This window comes from Schistocerca gregaria, chromosome 4 (assembly GCF_023897955.1).
Source record: "Schistocerca gregaria isolate iqSchGreg1 chromosome 4, iqSchGreg1.2, whole genome shotgun sequence".
Lineage (NCBI taxonomy): Eukaryota > Metazoa > Arthropoda > Insecta > Orthoptera > Acrididae > Schistocerca > Schistocerca gregaria.
In genome coordinates this window covers 654,899,164-654,913,436 of record NC_064923.1, presented here as the reverse complement: position 1 = coordinate 654,913,436, position 14,273 = coordinate 654,899,164, and the positions used below count along the sequence as shown (strand labels likewise).

The 14,273-nt window shown below is 38.9% G+C and overlaps 1 protein-coding gene across 8 annotated transcripts in view; it reads left to right on the top strand.

Annotated features, from left to right (window-relative positions):
• LOC126267401 (condensin-2 complex subunit G2-like) overlaps window positions 1-14,273 on the top strand; it is a 266,223-nt gene that overhangs the window by 237,639 nt on the left and 14,311 nt on the right. For 3 of the 8 annotated variants that reach the window (XM_049972609.1, XM_049972615.1, XM_049972610.1), the window contains 4 exons: window positions 3,515-3,748; window positions 5,017-5,235; window positions 9,279-9,512; window positions 10,781-10,999. In XM_049972609.1, the coding sequence (XP_049828566.1) occupies window positions 3,515-3,748; window positions 5,017-5,235; window positions 9,279-9,512; window positions 10,781-10,999 (906 nt within the window). The remainder of the gene's footprint in view (window positions 1-3,514; window positions 3,749-5,016; window positions 5,236-9,278; window positions 9,513-10,780; window positions 11,000-14,273) is intronic. The other 5 variants (XM_049972614.1, XM_049972613.1, XM_049972612.1 and 2 more) reach the window with 5 other exon arrangements.

Here is a 14,273-nt window from a genome sequence, read left to right as displayed (position 1 = left end):
AACACCCTGAGACACACAACATTCCACCGCCGCGCCGCACCGTGGTCGTTGAAGTATGCCCAGAGCTTACGGTGACAGGGGGCTGGCAGCGCTTACCAGTCCCCAGCTCAGGAACGGGGTCGGCAAGCCCGTACCCAGCAAATGAATGCTGAGCCCCTGGGGGCTGTTGATAATGGTTCGATTTTAGTTTGGGATACGGCATCAAGTCCAAAGTGAAAGAATTACCTGGAAGAAGTCGTCTGCTGTCATAACTTGATTGCTATTGTGCAGCTTACTTTGCACCACAACGATTGAGAGAAATAAAAAAAAATGGAAAATAATATGAATTTAGCTAGGGAAATTTTGGTGAATTAATTCTGATTCTTTTTGGAAATTAGTGTAAATGAACGATCGACACCTCACTGAATGTGAGCAAAATCAGTTAGTACTCTTGACTTTCAAATTAAATCACATTGCTATTGTAGCAAGTTGTCAATTGTGGACAGTTGCAAAGACACTGTCTTGCATTCATTATCAATACACAGTGATCACTCAGAAAAATTTCAGTCATGGACAAAAGCACTTCACGGAATTAATTACTAGTTTACGCTATCAGTTACATAGCAGCTGAACTGCATTTTTCACTGTGATGCTACTGCTATTAAGCTGTTTTGCAAAAGGAAGACTTTTTCGAAATGAATAGTTTTAGTATTTAAATTGACTGTTGTACAATAATAACTGGCTTGTTAATGCAGTTATGGTGTTTGCTACATTGACGTATTGTTACATAAATTACTTCTTATACAAAATTGTCTGATGATGAAGTATTGTTAAATATATTGCTTTGCCTAATTACTTGGCAATAATCAGCACTTGATTAGCAAGTACAAAAAACTAACTTTTTGTTACATAAATTAGTTCACACAATTTTGTGTTAGAACATTAAATATTGTCAACTATACTCCTTTGTCAAATTACAATGAAGTGCCAAAGAAACTGGTATAGGCATGAGTATTGAAATGTAGAGAAATGTAAACACACAGGATACGGTGCTGTGGTCAGCAGCGACTATATAAGACAACAAGTGTCTAGTGCAGTTGATAGATGAGTTACTGCTGCTACATTGGCAGGTTATCAAGATTTAAGTGAGTTTGAACATGTTGTTATAGCTGACGATTGGACACAGCAATACCAATGTAGTGATGAAGTGGGGATTTTCCCACACGACCATTCTCAGGTGTACCATGAATATCAGGAATCCGGTAAAACATCAAATCATCGACATCGCTGCAACCGGAAAAAGGTCCTGGAAGAATGGGACCACTGATGACTCAAGAGAATCATTCAATCCTTCCACAGACTGCTGCAGATTTCAATGATTGACCTCCAACAAGTGTCAGCGTGTGAACCATTCAAGAAAACATCATCAGTATAGGGTTTCGGAACTGAAGGACCACTTGTATACCCTTGATGACTGCATGACATAAAGCTTTATGCCTTACCTGGGCCGGTCAGTACCGACATTGGACTGTTGATGACTTGAAACATGTTGCCTGGTCGGATGAGTCTTGTTTCAGATTGTATTGAGCAGATGGACTTGTGTGGGTACAGAGACAGCTTCCTGAATCCGCGAACCTCGCATGTCAGCAGGGGACTGTTCAAGCTGGTGGAGGCTCTGTAATGGTGTGGGGTGTGTGCAGTTGGGTTGATATGGGACCCCTGATACGTCTAGATACAACTGTCACAGGTGACACATACGAAAGCATCCTGTCTGTTCACCTGCATCCATTCGTGTCCATTCTGCATTCTGATGGTCTTGGGCAATTCCAGCAGGATAGAATTGCTACAGAGTCACTCCAGGAACACTCCTCTGAGTTTAAACGTTTCCGCTGGCCACTAAACTCCCCAGACATGAACATTATTGAGCATATCTGGGGTGCCTCACAATGTGCTGTTCAGAAGAGATTCATACTCTTATTGATTTATGGAGAGACTTGCATGATTTGTGGTGTTAATTCCCTCCAGCACTACTTCAAACATTAGTCGAGTCCATGCCATGTTGTGTTGCAGCACTGCTACGTGCTCGCGGGGGCCTTATACGATATTAGGCATGTGTACCAGTTTGTTTGGATCTTCAGTGTATTTGTCACTAATGAGCACTTAACTAAAAAGTCGAAGAAACTAACTTGTTGTTACATAAATTACTTCTCACAGTGGTGCAGTGAGTGTGGCGAGGTCCACTGTACTCTGCTAATCTATACAAGCAACTTCGCAGTAGCCAGTACTGGGTGCTTTCCTTTCTTAATTTCAAGTGAGTGAAAAGACTAATCCTGGTCCTCAAGGAGTTTGAACACAACACACACAGTGCCTGAGGGATTGATGATCCCTATTACTTTCTCCTTGGCTGGTCATAATTCTCGTTTATTTACCATAGCAACTGACTGCTAATTTGTAGTGTCCTCATTCTGCATTATAACGACAAGAAAACACAACCTGTCAACATCTTTTGACCTTGTTGAAAGTCCTTCCTTAATGTGCGAATAGATCTATCTTTGGTTCTACTTCTACACAAAATACTCTGGTGGCTATATTCTTAGTGTTGTAAAGTATGGGTTGGACAAATGTGAATGGCCACAAAAGGTTGAAATCAATAATCTGCTGATTTTGTAATTATCGAATTGGGGTGAAAAGAAAAATAATGTTAACAAACACCTTAAATTGGAGAAGCATTCTGTTCAGTGGTGGGAAAATGCTACTGCTTCTCAACATAAGCAGTCATTTGTTGGAAGCTTAAATACAACGAAAGGAAGAAAGCAAGGAAAGGTCATTCTGAAAAAATAGAGTTGAAGCTTTTGCAAAAGCAAACAATCCATACAAAAAGCTCTCCCATCACTCCATTTTGTTTTCTCAGTCAGTCAGTCAGTTTCAGCACACTAAGGCTTTGTCTTCAGGCACATAGCATGACAACCTTTTAAATTTGTATTTCTAATCTTCTAGCAAAAATAGAGCTGCAGTTTCATGTGCGTACACATAACTAAATTGAAAACCACTGCCACATTTTTCTGTCTGTTATGCGAAATCTAATTTCATGTACTGCTATAGGGAATTTAATACAGTTTCCACTAACAGATAAACTGTCACAATGCAATATGTGGTGTGTAATTCCTAAATATTTTGTGCAGCTGGCTAATTAGGATGAATTAAAGCCAACATTATGTGTTTTTGTCTGTATGTAAAGACAAAGCTCAAGAGCAACAGGCAAGAATTTTAATAGGATTTTCACTAATAGATAAACTGATTGATGAGGAAAGTTTGTGTGTGTATTCTATTACTGATATGTCAGACAAGTCCTCTGACTATAGGTACTTAGTGCTATCTGTGCGATACCGAGACAAATTGCTAGTTTCCAGCTATTCAGTGATCATTAACCAAAAGTGACACTTATTCTATCTTAGATGTAAGCTCACTATATACTGTGGTCTTCTGGAAAAACCACTTAATTTGTATGTTATCTTGCATATATTTGCAATTTCAGTGTTCTGAAGAAGACAGTGGAAGTCATAAAGCAAACGAGCACTGAGACTACAGATCCTCGAAAAAAGGAAGCCGAGCCAAGAAATAGGCAGGTGGAGGACAAAGTACAAGGCGAACCGCAAGATAGTGTGGAACAAAAGGAATGTGAAATATCAGATCCACCAGTCAGTAAAACACCTGATGATACAAATGAAACTAGCAGTAGTAGAAGAAAATCGAGCTCTCGTAAAAGACGGTGAGAATTGTTGGTTTCCATATTATTCGTTTCATCCCTTTCTGTAAATTACATCCTTTGAAGGAACTCATTGCTCCTTTTGAATTTTCAGGACATGGACTGTACATACTTCAATGTAAGTGGTGAGGTTTGGGAGCAAAAATTGTTCAAAAAATAAGTCACCGTAGTTCCTGAAACTTTCTGGCAGATTAAAACTGTGTGCTGGACCGAGACTCGAACTCGGGACCTTTGCCTTTTGCGGGCAAGTGCTCTACCATCTGTGCTACCCAAGTACGACTCAGGCCCCATCCTCACAGCTTTACTTCTGTCAGTACCCCTTCTCCTACTTTCCAAAATTTACAGAAGTGAACCTTGCAGAACTAGCACTCCTGAAAGAAAGGAGTGCTGGTTCTGTAAGGTTCGCAGGAGATCTTCTGTAAAGTTTGGAAAGTAGGAGACAAGTTACTGCCAGAAGTAAACCTGTGAGGACGGGGCGTGAGTTGTGCTTGGGTAGTTCAGATGGTAGAACACTTGCCCGCGAAAGGCAAAGGTCCTGAGTTCGAGTCTCGGTCCAGCCCACAGTTTTAATCTGCCAGAAAGTTTCATATCAGTGCACACTCTGCTGCAGAGTGAAAATCTCATTCTGAAGTGTAGTCCCTACTCGTTATTTTCCAAATTTCTTATTGCCAAGAAGTATTTGTTTTTTAGTGTGCTATTAGATTCATAATCTAGTTGAACCTCTGACACAACTTACAGTGCCATACAATTCAGTAATAGGGTTTACATACATCAGATTCTATTTACACACAGAGAGAGGTTGGGGAGGGGACACTATTGTCATAGCCATCTTTTCTCGCAGAATGAGCAGCTCAAGGATTCTGCTGATGGCGTAACAGTACTTTGGTTCACATTTTATTTGTTACCTTCTTTTTGTAACATAAAACATGGTTGACAGCTCTCTTTGCACTGGGTTTACAGCCCAGTGACATTGTTAAACCAATATGTCTGAGAAGACACTTGACTAGGTTGTTTATGGGATTAGATAGAATCTGTAGAAACAGACTCGCATTGATGGCTATCACTTCTTTAGTACTACAAACTTCAGCTACGAGACGACATTGTGCTTAGAGCATCTTACAGGCTAATAAATAAGGGTATGTCTAATTCTGTTAGTGATTGTTAACTAAGTGTCATATCCTCTTTCTTATGTGTAATAACACCTAACACTATATTCTCCTTTTGCAAAACAATGTAGTATTTATATTATCTTGTGTTCTTTTAAAATGCAGAGTTTTTGAGGAGACAGTGGAAGGTCTGAAGGAAAAGGAGATGACAAATGCACAAAAGGAAGTTGAGCAGGCTGCTGAACCAACAAATATACAAATGGAAGAGGAAGAAATTGAGTCTCCAGATGAATGTGAAACACCAAAGGCTTCAGCCAATAAAACACCTGGAGATGCAAATAGAACCAGCAGTAATGAAAGAAAATCGAGTACTCGTAAAAGACGGTGAGAAATATTGGTTGCCATATTATTCATTAGAAAGCATTCTGTAGTTTACATCTTTGTAAGGCACTCGTTGCATATTTTGAATTTTCAGAAAATAAATTCAAAGTAACGTAGTGTAAGTCTCTGCTTGATACTAAAGGTTATGAGGTTTGACTTCAAAATACTCATTATCAGTTATGGTAATCCTGCAGTTGTGTACAACCAACTAGTATGTAGGTAGTTTGTTATGATGTTTTCATTGTAATTATGTATCTGAGTCAATCAGTCATGTCCAGTTTGTATAGTTTTCATACAAGACAGCAACAGAGTTGTAATGTCCTGAGGGTGAGGCATCAATATGTTGTAGAGGTTGAGTTGCAGCAGAGGATGGAGACTGTGGTGGTGGCAGCTAGGATAACACAGCTGGAGCATAAAACATTTTCATTCAACTTGTGCTAGAACACAGACGTTCACTGCTTTGGAGCACAGCCTTATAGCAATGAATGAAATAACAGCAGTATTTTGCTACAACATTCATACAGCTGTGATGCTATGGAATGCCACTTAGAGGCCTTGCTGACAGCTGCAGAAGCTGGCTGCAGAGCGCACAGCTGGCTGTGACATCCATGCCTAGTGATGCTGACTGTATAACACACTCCTTTCTCTCTGGGTGGAGGACTAATTAAAAAATTACTGTGTTGATAATGGTTCGATTTTAGTTTGGGATACGGCTTCAAGTCCAAAGTGACAGAATTACCTGGAAGAAGTTGTCTGCTGTCATTACTTGACCCCTATTGTGCAGTTTACTTTGCACCACAACGATTTAGAGAAATTTAAAAAAATGTGGAAAATAATATGAATTTAGATAGGGAAATTTTGGTGAATTAATTCTGATTCTGTTTGGAAATTAGTGTAAATGAATGATCGACATCTCACTGAATGTGAGCAAAATCAGTTAGTACTCTTGACTTTCAAATTAAATCACATTACTATTGTAGCAAGTTGTCAATTGTGGACAGTTGCAAAGACACAGTCTTGCATTCATTATCAATACACAGTGATCACTCAGAAAAATTTCAGTCATGGACAAAAGCACTTCACGGAATTAATTACTAGTTTACGCTATCAGTTACATAGCATCTGAACTGCATTTTTCACTGTGATGCTACTGCTATTAAGCTGTTTTGCAAAAGGAAGACTTTTTCGAAATGAATAGTTTTAGTATTTAAATTGACTGTTGTACAATAATAACTGGCTTGTTAATGCAGTTATGGTGTTTGCTACATTGACGTATTGTTACATAAATTACTTCTTATACAAAATTGTCTGATGATGAAGTATTGTTAAATATATTGCTTTGCCTAATTACTTGGCAATAATCAGCACTTGATTAGCAAGTACAAAAAACTAACTTTTTGTTACATAAATTAGTTCACACAATTTTGTGTTAGAACATTAAATATTGTTAACTATACTCCTTTGTCAAATTACAATGAAGTGCCAAAGAAACTGGTATAGGCATGAGTATTCAAATATAGAGAAACGTAAACAGACAGAATACGGTGCTGTGGTCAGCAGCGACTATATAAGACAACAAGTGTCTAGTGCAGTTGATAGATGAGTTACTGCTGCTACATTGGCAGGTTATCAAGATTTAAGTGAGTTTGAACATGGTGTTATAGCTGACGATTGGACACAGCAATACCAATGTAGTGATGAAGTGGGGATTTTCCCACACGACCATACTCAGGTGTACCATGAATATCAGGAATCCGGTAAAACATCAAATCAACGACATCGCTGCAACCGGAAAAAGGTCCTGGAAGAATGGGACCACCGATGACTGAAGAGAATCGTTCAGTGTGACAGAAGTGCAATCCTTCCACAGACTGCTGCAGATTTCAGTGATTGACCTCCAACAAGTGTCAGCGTGTGAACCATTCAACAAAACATCATTAGTATAGGGTTTCGGAACTGAAGGACCACTTGTATACCCTTGATGACTGCATGACATAAAGCTTTATGCCTTACCTGGGCCGGTCAGTACCGACATTGGACTGTTGATGACTTGAAACATGTTGCCTGGTCGGATGAGTCTTGTTTCAGATTGTATTGAGCAGATGGACTTGTGTGGGTACAGAGACAGCTTCCTGAATCCGCGAACCTCGCATGTCAGCAGGGGACTGTTCAAGCTGGTGGAGGCTCTGTAATGGTGTGGGGTGTGTGCAGTTGGGTTGATATGGGACCCCTGATACGTCTAGATACAACTGTCACAGGTGACACATACGAAAGCATCCTGTCTGTTCACCTGCATCCATTCGTGTCCATTCTGCATTCTGATGGTCTTGGGCAATTCCAGCAGGATAGAATTGCTACAGAGTCACTCCAGGAACACTCCTCTGAGTTTAAACGTTTCCGCTGGCCACTAAACTCCCCAGACATGAACATTATTGAGCATATCTGGGGTGCCTCACAATGTGCTGTTCAGAAGAGATTCATACTCTTATTGATTTATGGAGAGACTTGCATGATTTGTGGTGTTAATTCCCTCCAGCACTACTTCAAACATTAGTCGAGTCCATGCCATGTTGTGTTGCAGCACTGCTACGTGCTCGCGGGGGCCTTATACGATATTAGGCATGTGTACCAGTTTGTTTGGATCTTCAGTGTATTTGTCACTAATGAGCACTTAACTAAAAAGTCGAAGAAACTAACTTGTTGTTACATAAATTACTTCTCACAGTGGTGCAGTGAGTGTGGCGAGGTCCACTGTACTCTGCTAATCTATACAAGCAACTTCGCAGTAGCCAGTACTGGGTGCTTTCCTTTCTTAATTTCAAGTGAGTGAAAAGACTAATCCTGGTCCTCAAGGAGTTTGAACACAACACACACAGTGCCTGAGGGATTGATAATCCCTATTACTTTCTCCTTGGCTGGTCATAATTCTCGTTTATTTACCATAGCAACTGACTGCTAATTTGTAGTGTCCTCATTCTGCATTATAACGACAAGAAAACACAACCTGTCAACATCTTTTGACCTTGTTGAAAGTCCTTCCTTAATGTGCGAATAGATCTATCTTTGGTTCTACTTCTACACAAAATACTCTGGTGGCTATATTCTTAGTGTTGTAAAGTATGGGTTGGACAAATGTGAATGGCCACAAAAGGTTGAAATCAATAATCTGCTGATTTTGTAATTATCGAATTGGGGTGAAAAGAAAAATAATGTTAACAAACACCTTAAATTGGAGAAGCATTCTGTTCAGTGGTGGGAAAATGCTACTGCTTCTCAACATAAGCAGTCATTTGTTGGAAGCTTAAATACAACGAAAGGAAGAAAGCAAGGAAAGGTCATTCTGAAAAAATAGAGTTGAAGCTTTTGCAAAAGCAAACAATCCATACAAAAAGCTCTCCCATCACTCCATTTTGTTTTCTCAGTCAGTCAGTCAGTTTCAGCACACTAAGGCTTTGTCTTCAGGCACATAGCATGACAACCTTTTAAATTTGTATTTCTAATCTTCTAGCAAAAATAGAGCTGCAGTTTCATGTGCGTACACATAACTAAATTGAAAACCACTGCCACATTTTTCTGTCTGTTATGCGAAATCTAATTTCATGTACTGCTATAGGGAATTTAATACAGTTTCCACTAACAGATAAACTGTCACAATGCAATATGTGGTGTGTAATTCCTAAATATTTTGTGCAGCTGGCTAATTAGGATGAATTAAAGCCAACATTATGTGTTTTTGTCTGTATGTAAAGACAAAGCTCAAGAGCAACAGGCAAGAATTTTAATAGGATTTTCACTAATAGATAAACTGATTGATGAGGAAAGTTTGTGTGTGTATTCTATTACTGATATGTCAGACAAGTCCTCTGACTATAGGTACTTAGTGCTATCTGTGCGATACCGAGACAAATTGCTAGTTTCCAGCTATTCAGTGATCATTAACCAAAAGTGACACTTATTCTATCTTAGATGTAAGCTCACTATATACTGTGGTCTTCTGGAAAAACCACTTAATTTGTATGTTATCTTGCATATATTTGCAATTTCAGTGTTCTGAAGAAGACAGTGGAAGTCATAAAGCAAACGAGCACTGAGACTACAGATCCTCGAAAAAAGGAAGCCGAGCCAAGAAATAGGCAGGTGGAGGACAAAGTACAAGGCGAACCGCAAGATAGTGTGGAACAAAAGGAATGTGAAATATCAGATCCACCAGTCAGTAAAACACCTGATGATACAAATGAAACTAGCAGTAGTAGAAGAAAATCGAGCTCTCGTAAAAGACGGTGAGAATTGTTGGTTTCCATATTATTCGTTTCATCCCTTTCTGTAAATTACATCCTTTGAAGGAACTCATTGCTCCTTTTGAATTTTCAGGACATGGACTGTACATACTTCAATGTAAGTGGTGAGGTTTGGGAGCAAAAATTGTTCAAAAAATAAGTCACCGTAGTTCCTGAAACTTTCTGGCAGATTAAAACTGTGTGCTGGACCGAGACTCGAACTCGGGACCTTTGCCTTTTGCGGGCAAGTGCTCTACCATCTGTGCTACCCAAGTACGACTCAGGCCCCATCCTCACAGCTTTACTTCTGTCAGTACCCCTTCTCCTACTTTCCAAAATTTACAGAAGTGAACCTTGCAGAACTAGCACTCCTGAAAGAAAGGAGTGCTGGTTCTGTAAGGTTCGCAGGAGATCTTCTGTAAAGTTTGGAAAGTAGGAGACAAGTTACTGCCAGAAGTAAACCTGTGAGGACGGGGCGTGAGTTGTGCTTGGGTAGTTCAGATGGTAGAACACTTGCCCGCGAAAGGCAAAGGTCCTGAGTTCGAGTCTCGGTCCAGCCCACAGTTTTAATCTGCCAGAAAGTTTCATATCAGTGCACACTCTGCTGCAGAGTGAAAATCTCATTCTGAAGTGTAGTCCCTACTCGTTATTTTCCAAATTTCTTATTGCCAAGAAGTATTTGTTTTTTAGTGTGCTATTAGATTCATAATCTAGTTGAACCTCTGACACAACTTACAGTGCCATACAATTCAGTAATAGGGTTTACATACATCAGATTCTATTTACACACAGAGAGAGGTTGGGGAGGGGACACTATTGTCATAGCCATCTTTTCTCGCAGAATGAGCAGCTCAAGGATTCTGCTGATGGCGTAACAGTACTTTGGTTCACATTTTATTTGTTACCTTCTTTTTGTAACATAAAACATGGTTGACAGCTCTCTTTGCACTGGGTTTACAGCCCAGTGACATTGTTAAACCAATATGTCTGAGAAGACACTTGACTAGGTTGTTTATGGGATTAGATAGAATCTGTAGAAACAGACTCGCATTGATGGCTATCACTTCTTTAGTACTACAAACTTCAGCTACGAGACGACATTGTGCTTAGAGCATCTTACAGGCTAATAAGTAAGGGTATATCTAATTCTGTTAGTGATTGTTAACTAAGTGTCACATCCTCTTTCTTATGTGTAATAACACCTAACACTATATTCTCCTTTTGCAAAACAATGTAGTATTTGTATTATCTTGTGTTCTTTTAAAATGCAGAGTTTTTGAGGAGACAGTGGAAGGTCTGAAGGAAAAGGAGATGACAAATGCACAAAAGGAAGTTGAGCAGGCTGCTGAACCAACAAATATACAAATGGAAGAGGGAGAAATTGAGTCTCCAGATGAATGTGAAACACCAAAGGCTTCAGCCAATAAAACACCTGGAGATGCAAATAGAACCAGCAGTAATGAAAGAAAATCGAGTACTCGTAAAAGACGGTGAGAAATATTGGTTGCCATATTATTCATTAGAAAGCATTCTGTAGTTTACATCTTTGTAAGGCACTCGTTGCATATTTTGAATTTTCAGAAAATAAATTCAAAGTAACGTAGTGTAAGTCTCTGCTTGATACTAAAGGTTATGAGGTTTGACTTCAAAATACTCATTATCAGTTATGGTAATCCTGCAGTTGTGTACAACCAACTAGTATGTAGGTAGTTTGTTATGATGTTTTCATTGTAATTATGTATCTGAGTCAATCAGTCATGTCCAGTTTGTATAGTTTTCATACAAGACAGCAACAGAGTTGTAATGTCCTGATGGTGAGGCATCAATATGTTGTAGAGGTTGAGTTGCAGCAGAGGATGGAGATTGTGGTGGTGGCAGCTAGGATAACACAGCTGGAGCATAAAACATTTTCATTCAACTTGTGCTAGAACACAGACGTTCACTGCTTTGGAGCACAGCCTTATAGCAGTGAATGAAATAACAGCAGTATTTTGCTACAACATTCATACAGCTGTGATGCTATGGAATGCCACTTAGAGGCCTTGCTGACAGCTGCAGAAGCTGGCTGCAGAGCGCACAGCTGGCTGTGACATCCATGCCTAGTGATGCTGACTGTATAACACACTCCTTTCTCTCTGGGTGGAGGACTAATTAAAAAATTACTGTGTTGATAATGGTTCGATTTTAGTTTGGGATACGGCTTCAAGTCCAAAGTGACAGAATTACCTGGAAGAAGTCGTCTGCTGTCATAACTTGATCGCTATTGTGCAGTTTACTTTGCACCACAACGATTGAGAGAAATAAAAAAATGTGGAAAATAATATGAATTTAGCTAGTGAAATTTTGGTGAATTAATTCTGATTCTGTTTGGAAATTAGTGTAAATGAACGATCGACATCTCACTGAATGTGAGCAAAATCAGTTAGTACTCTTGACTTTCAAATTAAATCACATTACTATTGTAGCAAGTTGTCAATTGTGGACAGTTGCAAAGACACAGTCTTGCATTCATTATCAAAACGCAATGATCACCCAGAAAAATTTCAGTCATGGGCAAAAGCTAACTTGCAACCACTTCATGAAATTTATTATTAGATCTATATACTACTGCTTTTCTCACTGTGATGTTTCTGCTGTTATACTGTTTTGCAAAAGGAAAACGTTTTGAAAAGAATTATTTTAGTATTTAAATGTACTATTCTACAATGATAACTGGTTTTTGTTACGATTATGGAGTTTGCTATGGTGGCTTATTGATACGTAAATTATTTCTCTTACAAAATTGTCTGAATATGAAATATTGTTAAATATATAGCTTTACCAAATCAAAAAACCAACTTTTTGTTGCATGAATTATTTCTCACACAAAATTGTGTGAACATGAAATATTGTTAACTGTACTGCTTTGTCAAATTATTTGTCAATAATCAGCTCTCAAAGGGACTTCTTTGTTCACTTTCATTTAAGCTATTACTCAATTTGATAATCAATCAATAGAAAATCTAGGATGGGATGTAACAGTATTATGAAATGAGAATTTGCTACTCACCATATACATGCTGAGTTGCAGATAGTCAGTAAGACAATAACATTAATCACTTTGGTTTGCATAACAATATTCCCTGGATTGGTCAGTGAACCTACCTACAATTCTTTACATTCTCTTTCATTGGTATTTGCACACAGGAAATTACTAAAACATATATACATCATTTACTCCACATATTTATACGCTTCATTTAAATGTACATTGTTAATAAGGCAGGAAAAAATTTATATTTAGGTACTGCATTGGTGTGTTACACCTCTGTTTTGCCCATTTAGCAATTAGTGTCCCATGTGGCATCAAGCGGTAAGTGACAGTTGGTATGACTTCTAGAATTCTTATGGCGACAGCCATGATCTGGAAGAAGAGATCGACACGGTGGGGAATAATGACAGATGCTGGAGCAGTTACCCTGTGTTAATATGCGGGCAGCCACATCTCCCTGGAGATGAACCACTGGTCTGCTAGACAGAAGTTCAGCTGCCGCTATAAAAGAGCCAGGAAATGGCTTACCCATCGCAAAGCAGTAGTTCCCAGGTAATGGACTTAAAGGAAGCCCTTGAGTGCAATGTCATAAAAAGTCAAGAGGTTTATATGCTTCATATATTGTCTACCATACAATCACAATATTGGCTGCTAATGGCAACAGGGGTGAAACTGGAGGTATCCAATGGTGAGCACAGCATGAGGCTACAGGGCTTAGTTGAACTGTTTAGTCGACAAGTAACTCATAACAGTGCTAGTGATGTTGATAAAGAGCTGAGCAATGGCAACGATAAACAAATCAAACATTGTGTTATATCTACAACAATAGTTGCTGCAGTTGACATTTTGCCAGAAAAAAGCCCGAGGAATTTCTCAGTGCGAGAAAGAAGTGGCAAATGAAATATTATCGTTTCTGCAAGATGAGTTAGTGGAATGTGTGGTGTTGTATACACTTGACTGTGCGGAAAATTTACATGAGGAGTACAAAGATTACGACATGTGCTTAACAAATGAAAGTGATACTGATACAGGTGGTGAGCCATGTCATTCATCATCCTCCTCAGGTAGGAAGCCAGAAATCCTGTCTCTGGTGAAACATAGTTCAAGACAATCATTGTCCTAGGAGTGGGTAGTAAACATAATTATGTACATGGAAGATCATCCACAGCATAGTAAAAAACATTTATGAACAGATTTCGAATAAGTCCACAGCAATATGACCTCGTAGTACATAAGATAAACCACGGATATTCAAGACAGAACAAGGTGCACTTGTTACAAAACTAGTGTTTGTGCATTTCAAGCATGCTCAAGGTAATTTATAGGATGTACATGATAGTGACCTACTAAGTTATGCACATTAAGTTACATGTGACATAGATTACTGCGATTCCAAGGGAGTCAGTGGGTGGTTGCATAACTTCAAATAGTGCTACAGGAATGATAGACCTAAAATAATGAAATTTCAAATAAAGCGTCAGTTTGACGATGTACAAAAAACTGTGGAACTGGCCCAAAAATATATATACATGATATAAACAAACTTACTCCATTGTTCAGTAAAGAGTTTGTTTTCATCTCCAACCAGTCAGGATTTGAAGGGGAAATGCATATGAAAGGAACCCTGGAAATTAAAGGTACCAACATAGTTGTATTGAGATCAACTAACATCTGTGCCTTAACACGTTCATAGACAATTATGCCAATTACTAATCTGGATGGTAAATTGGCTG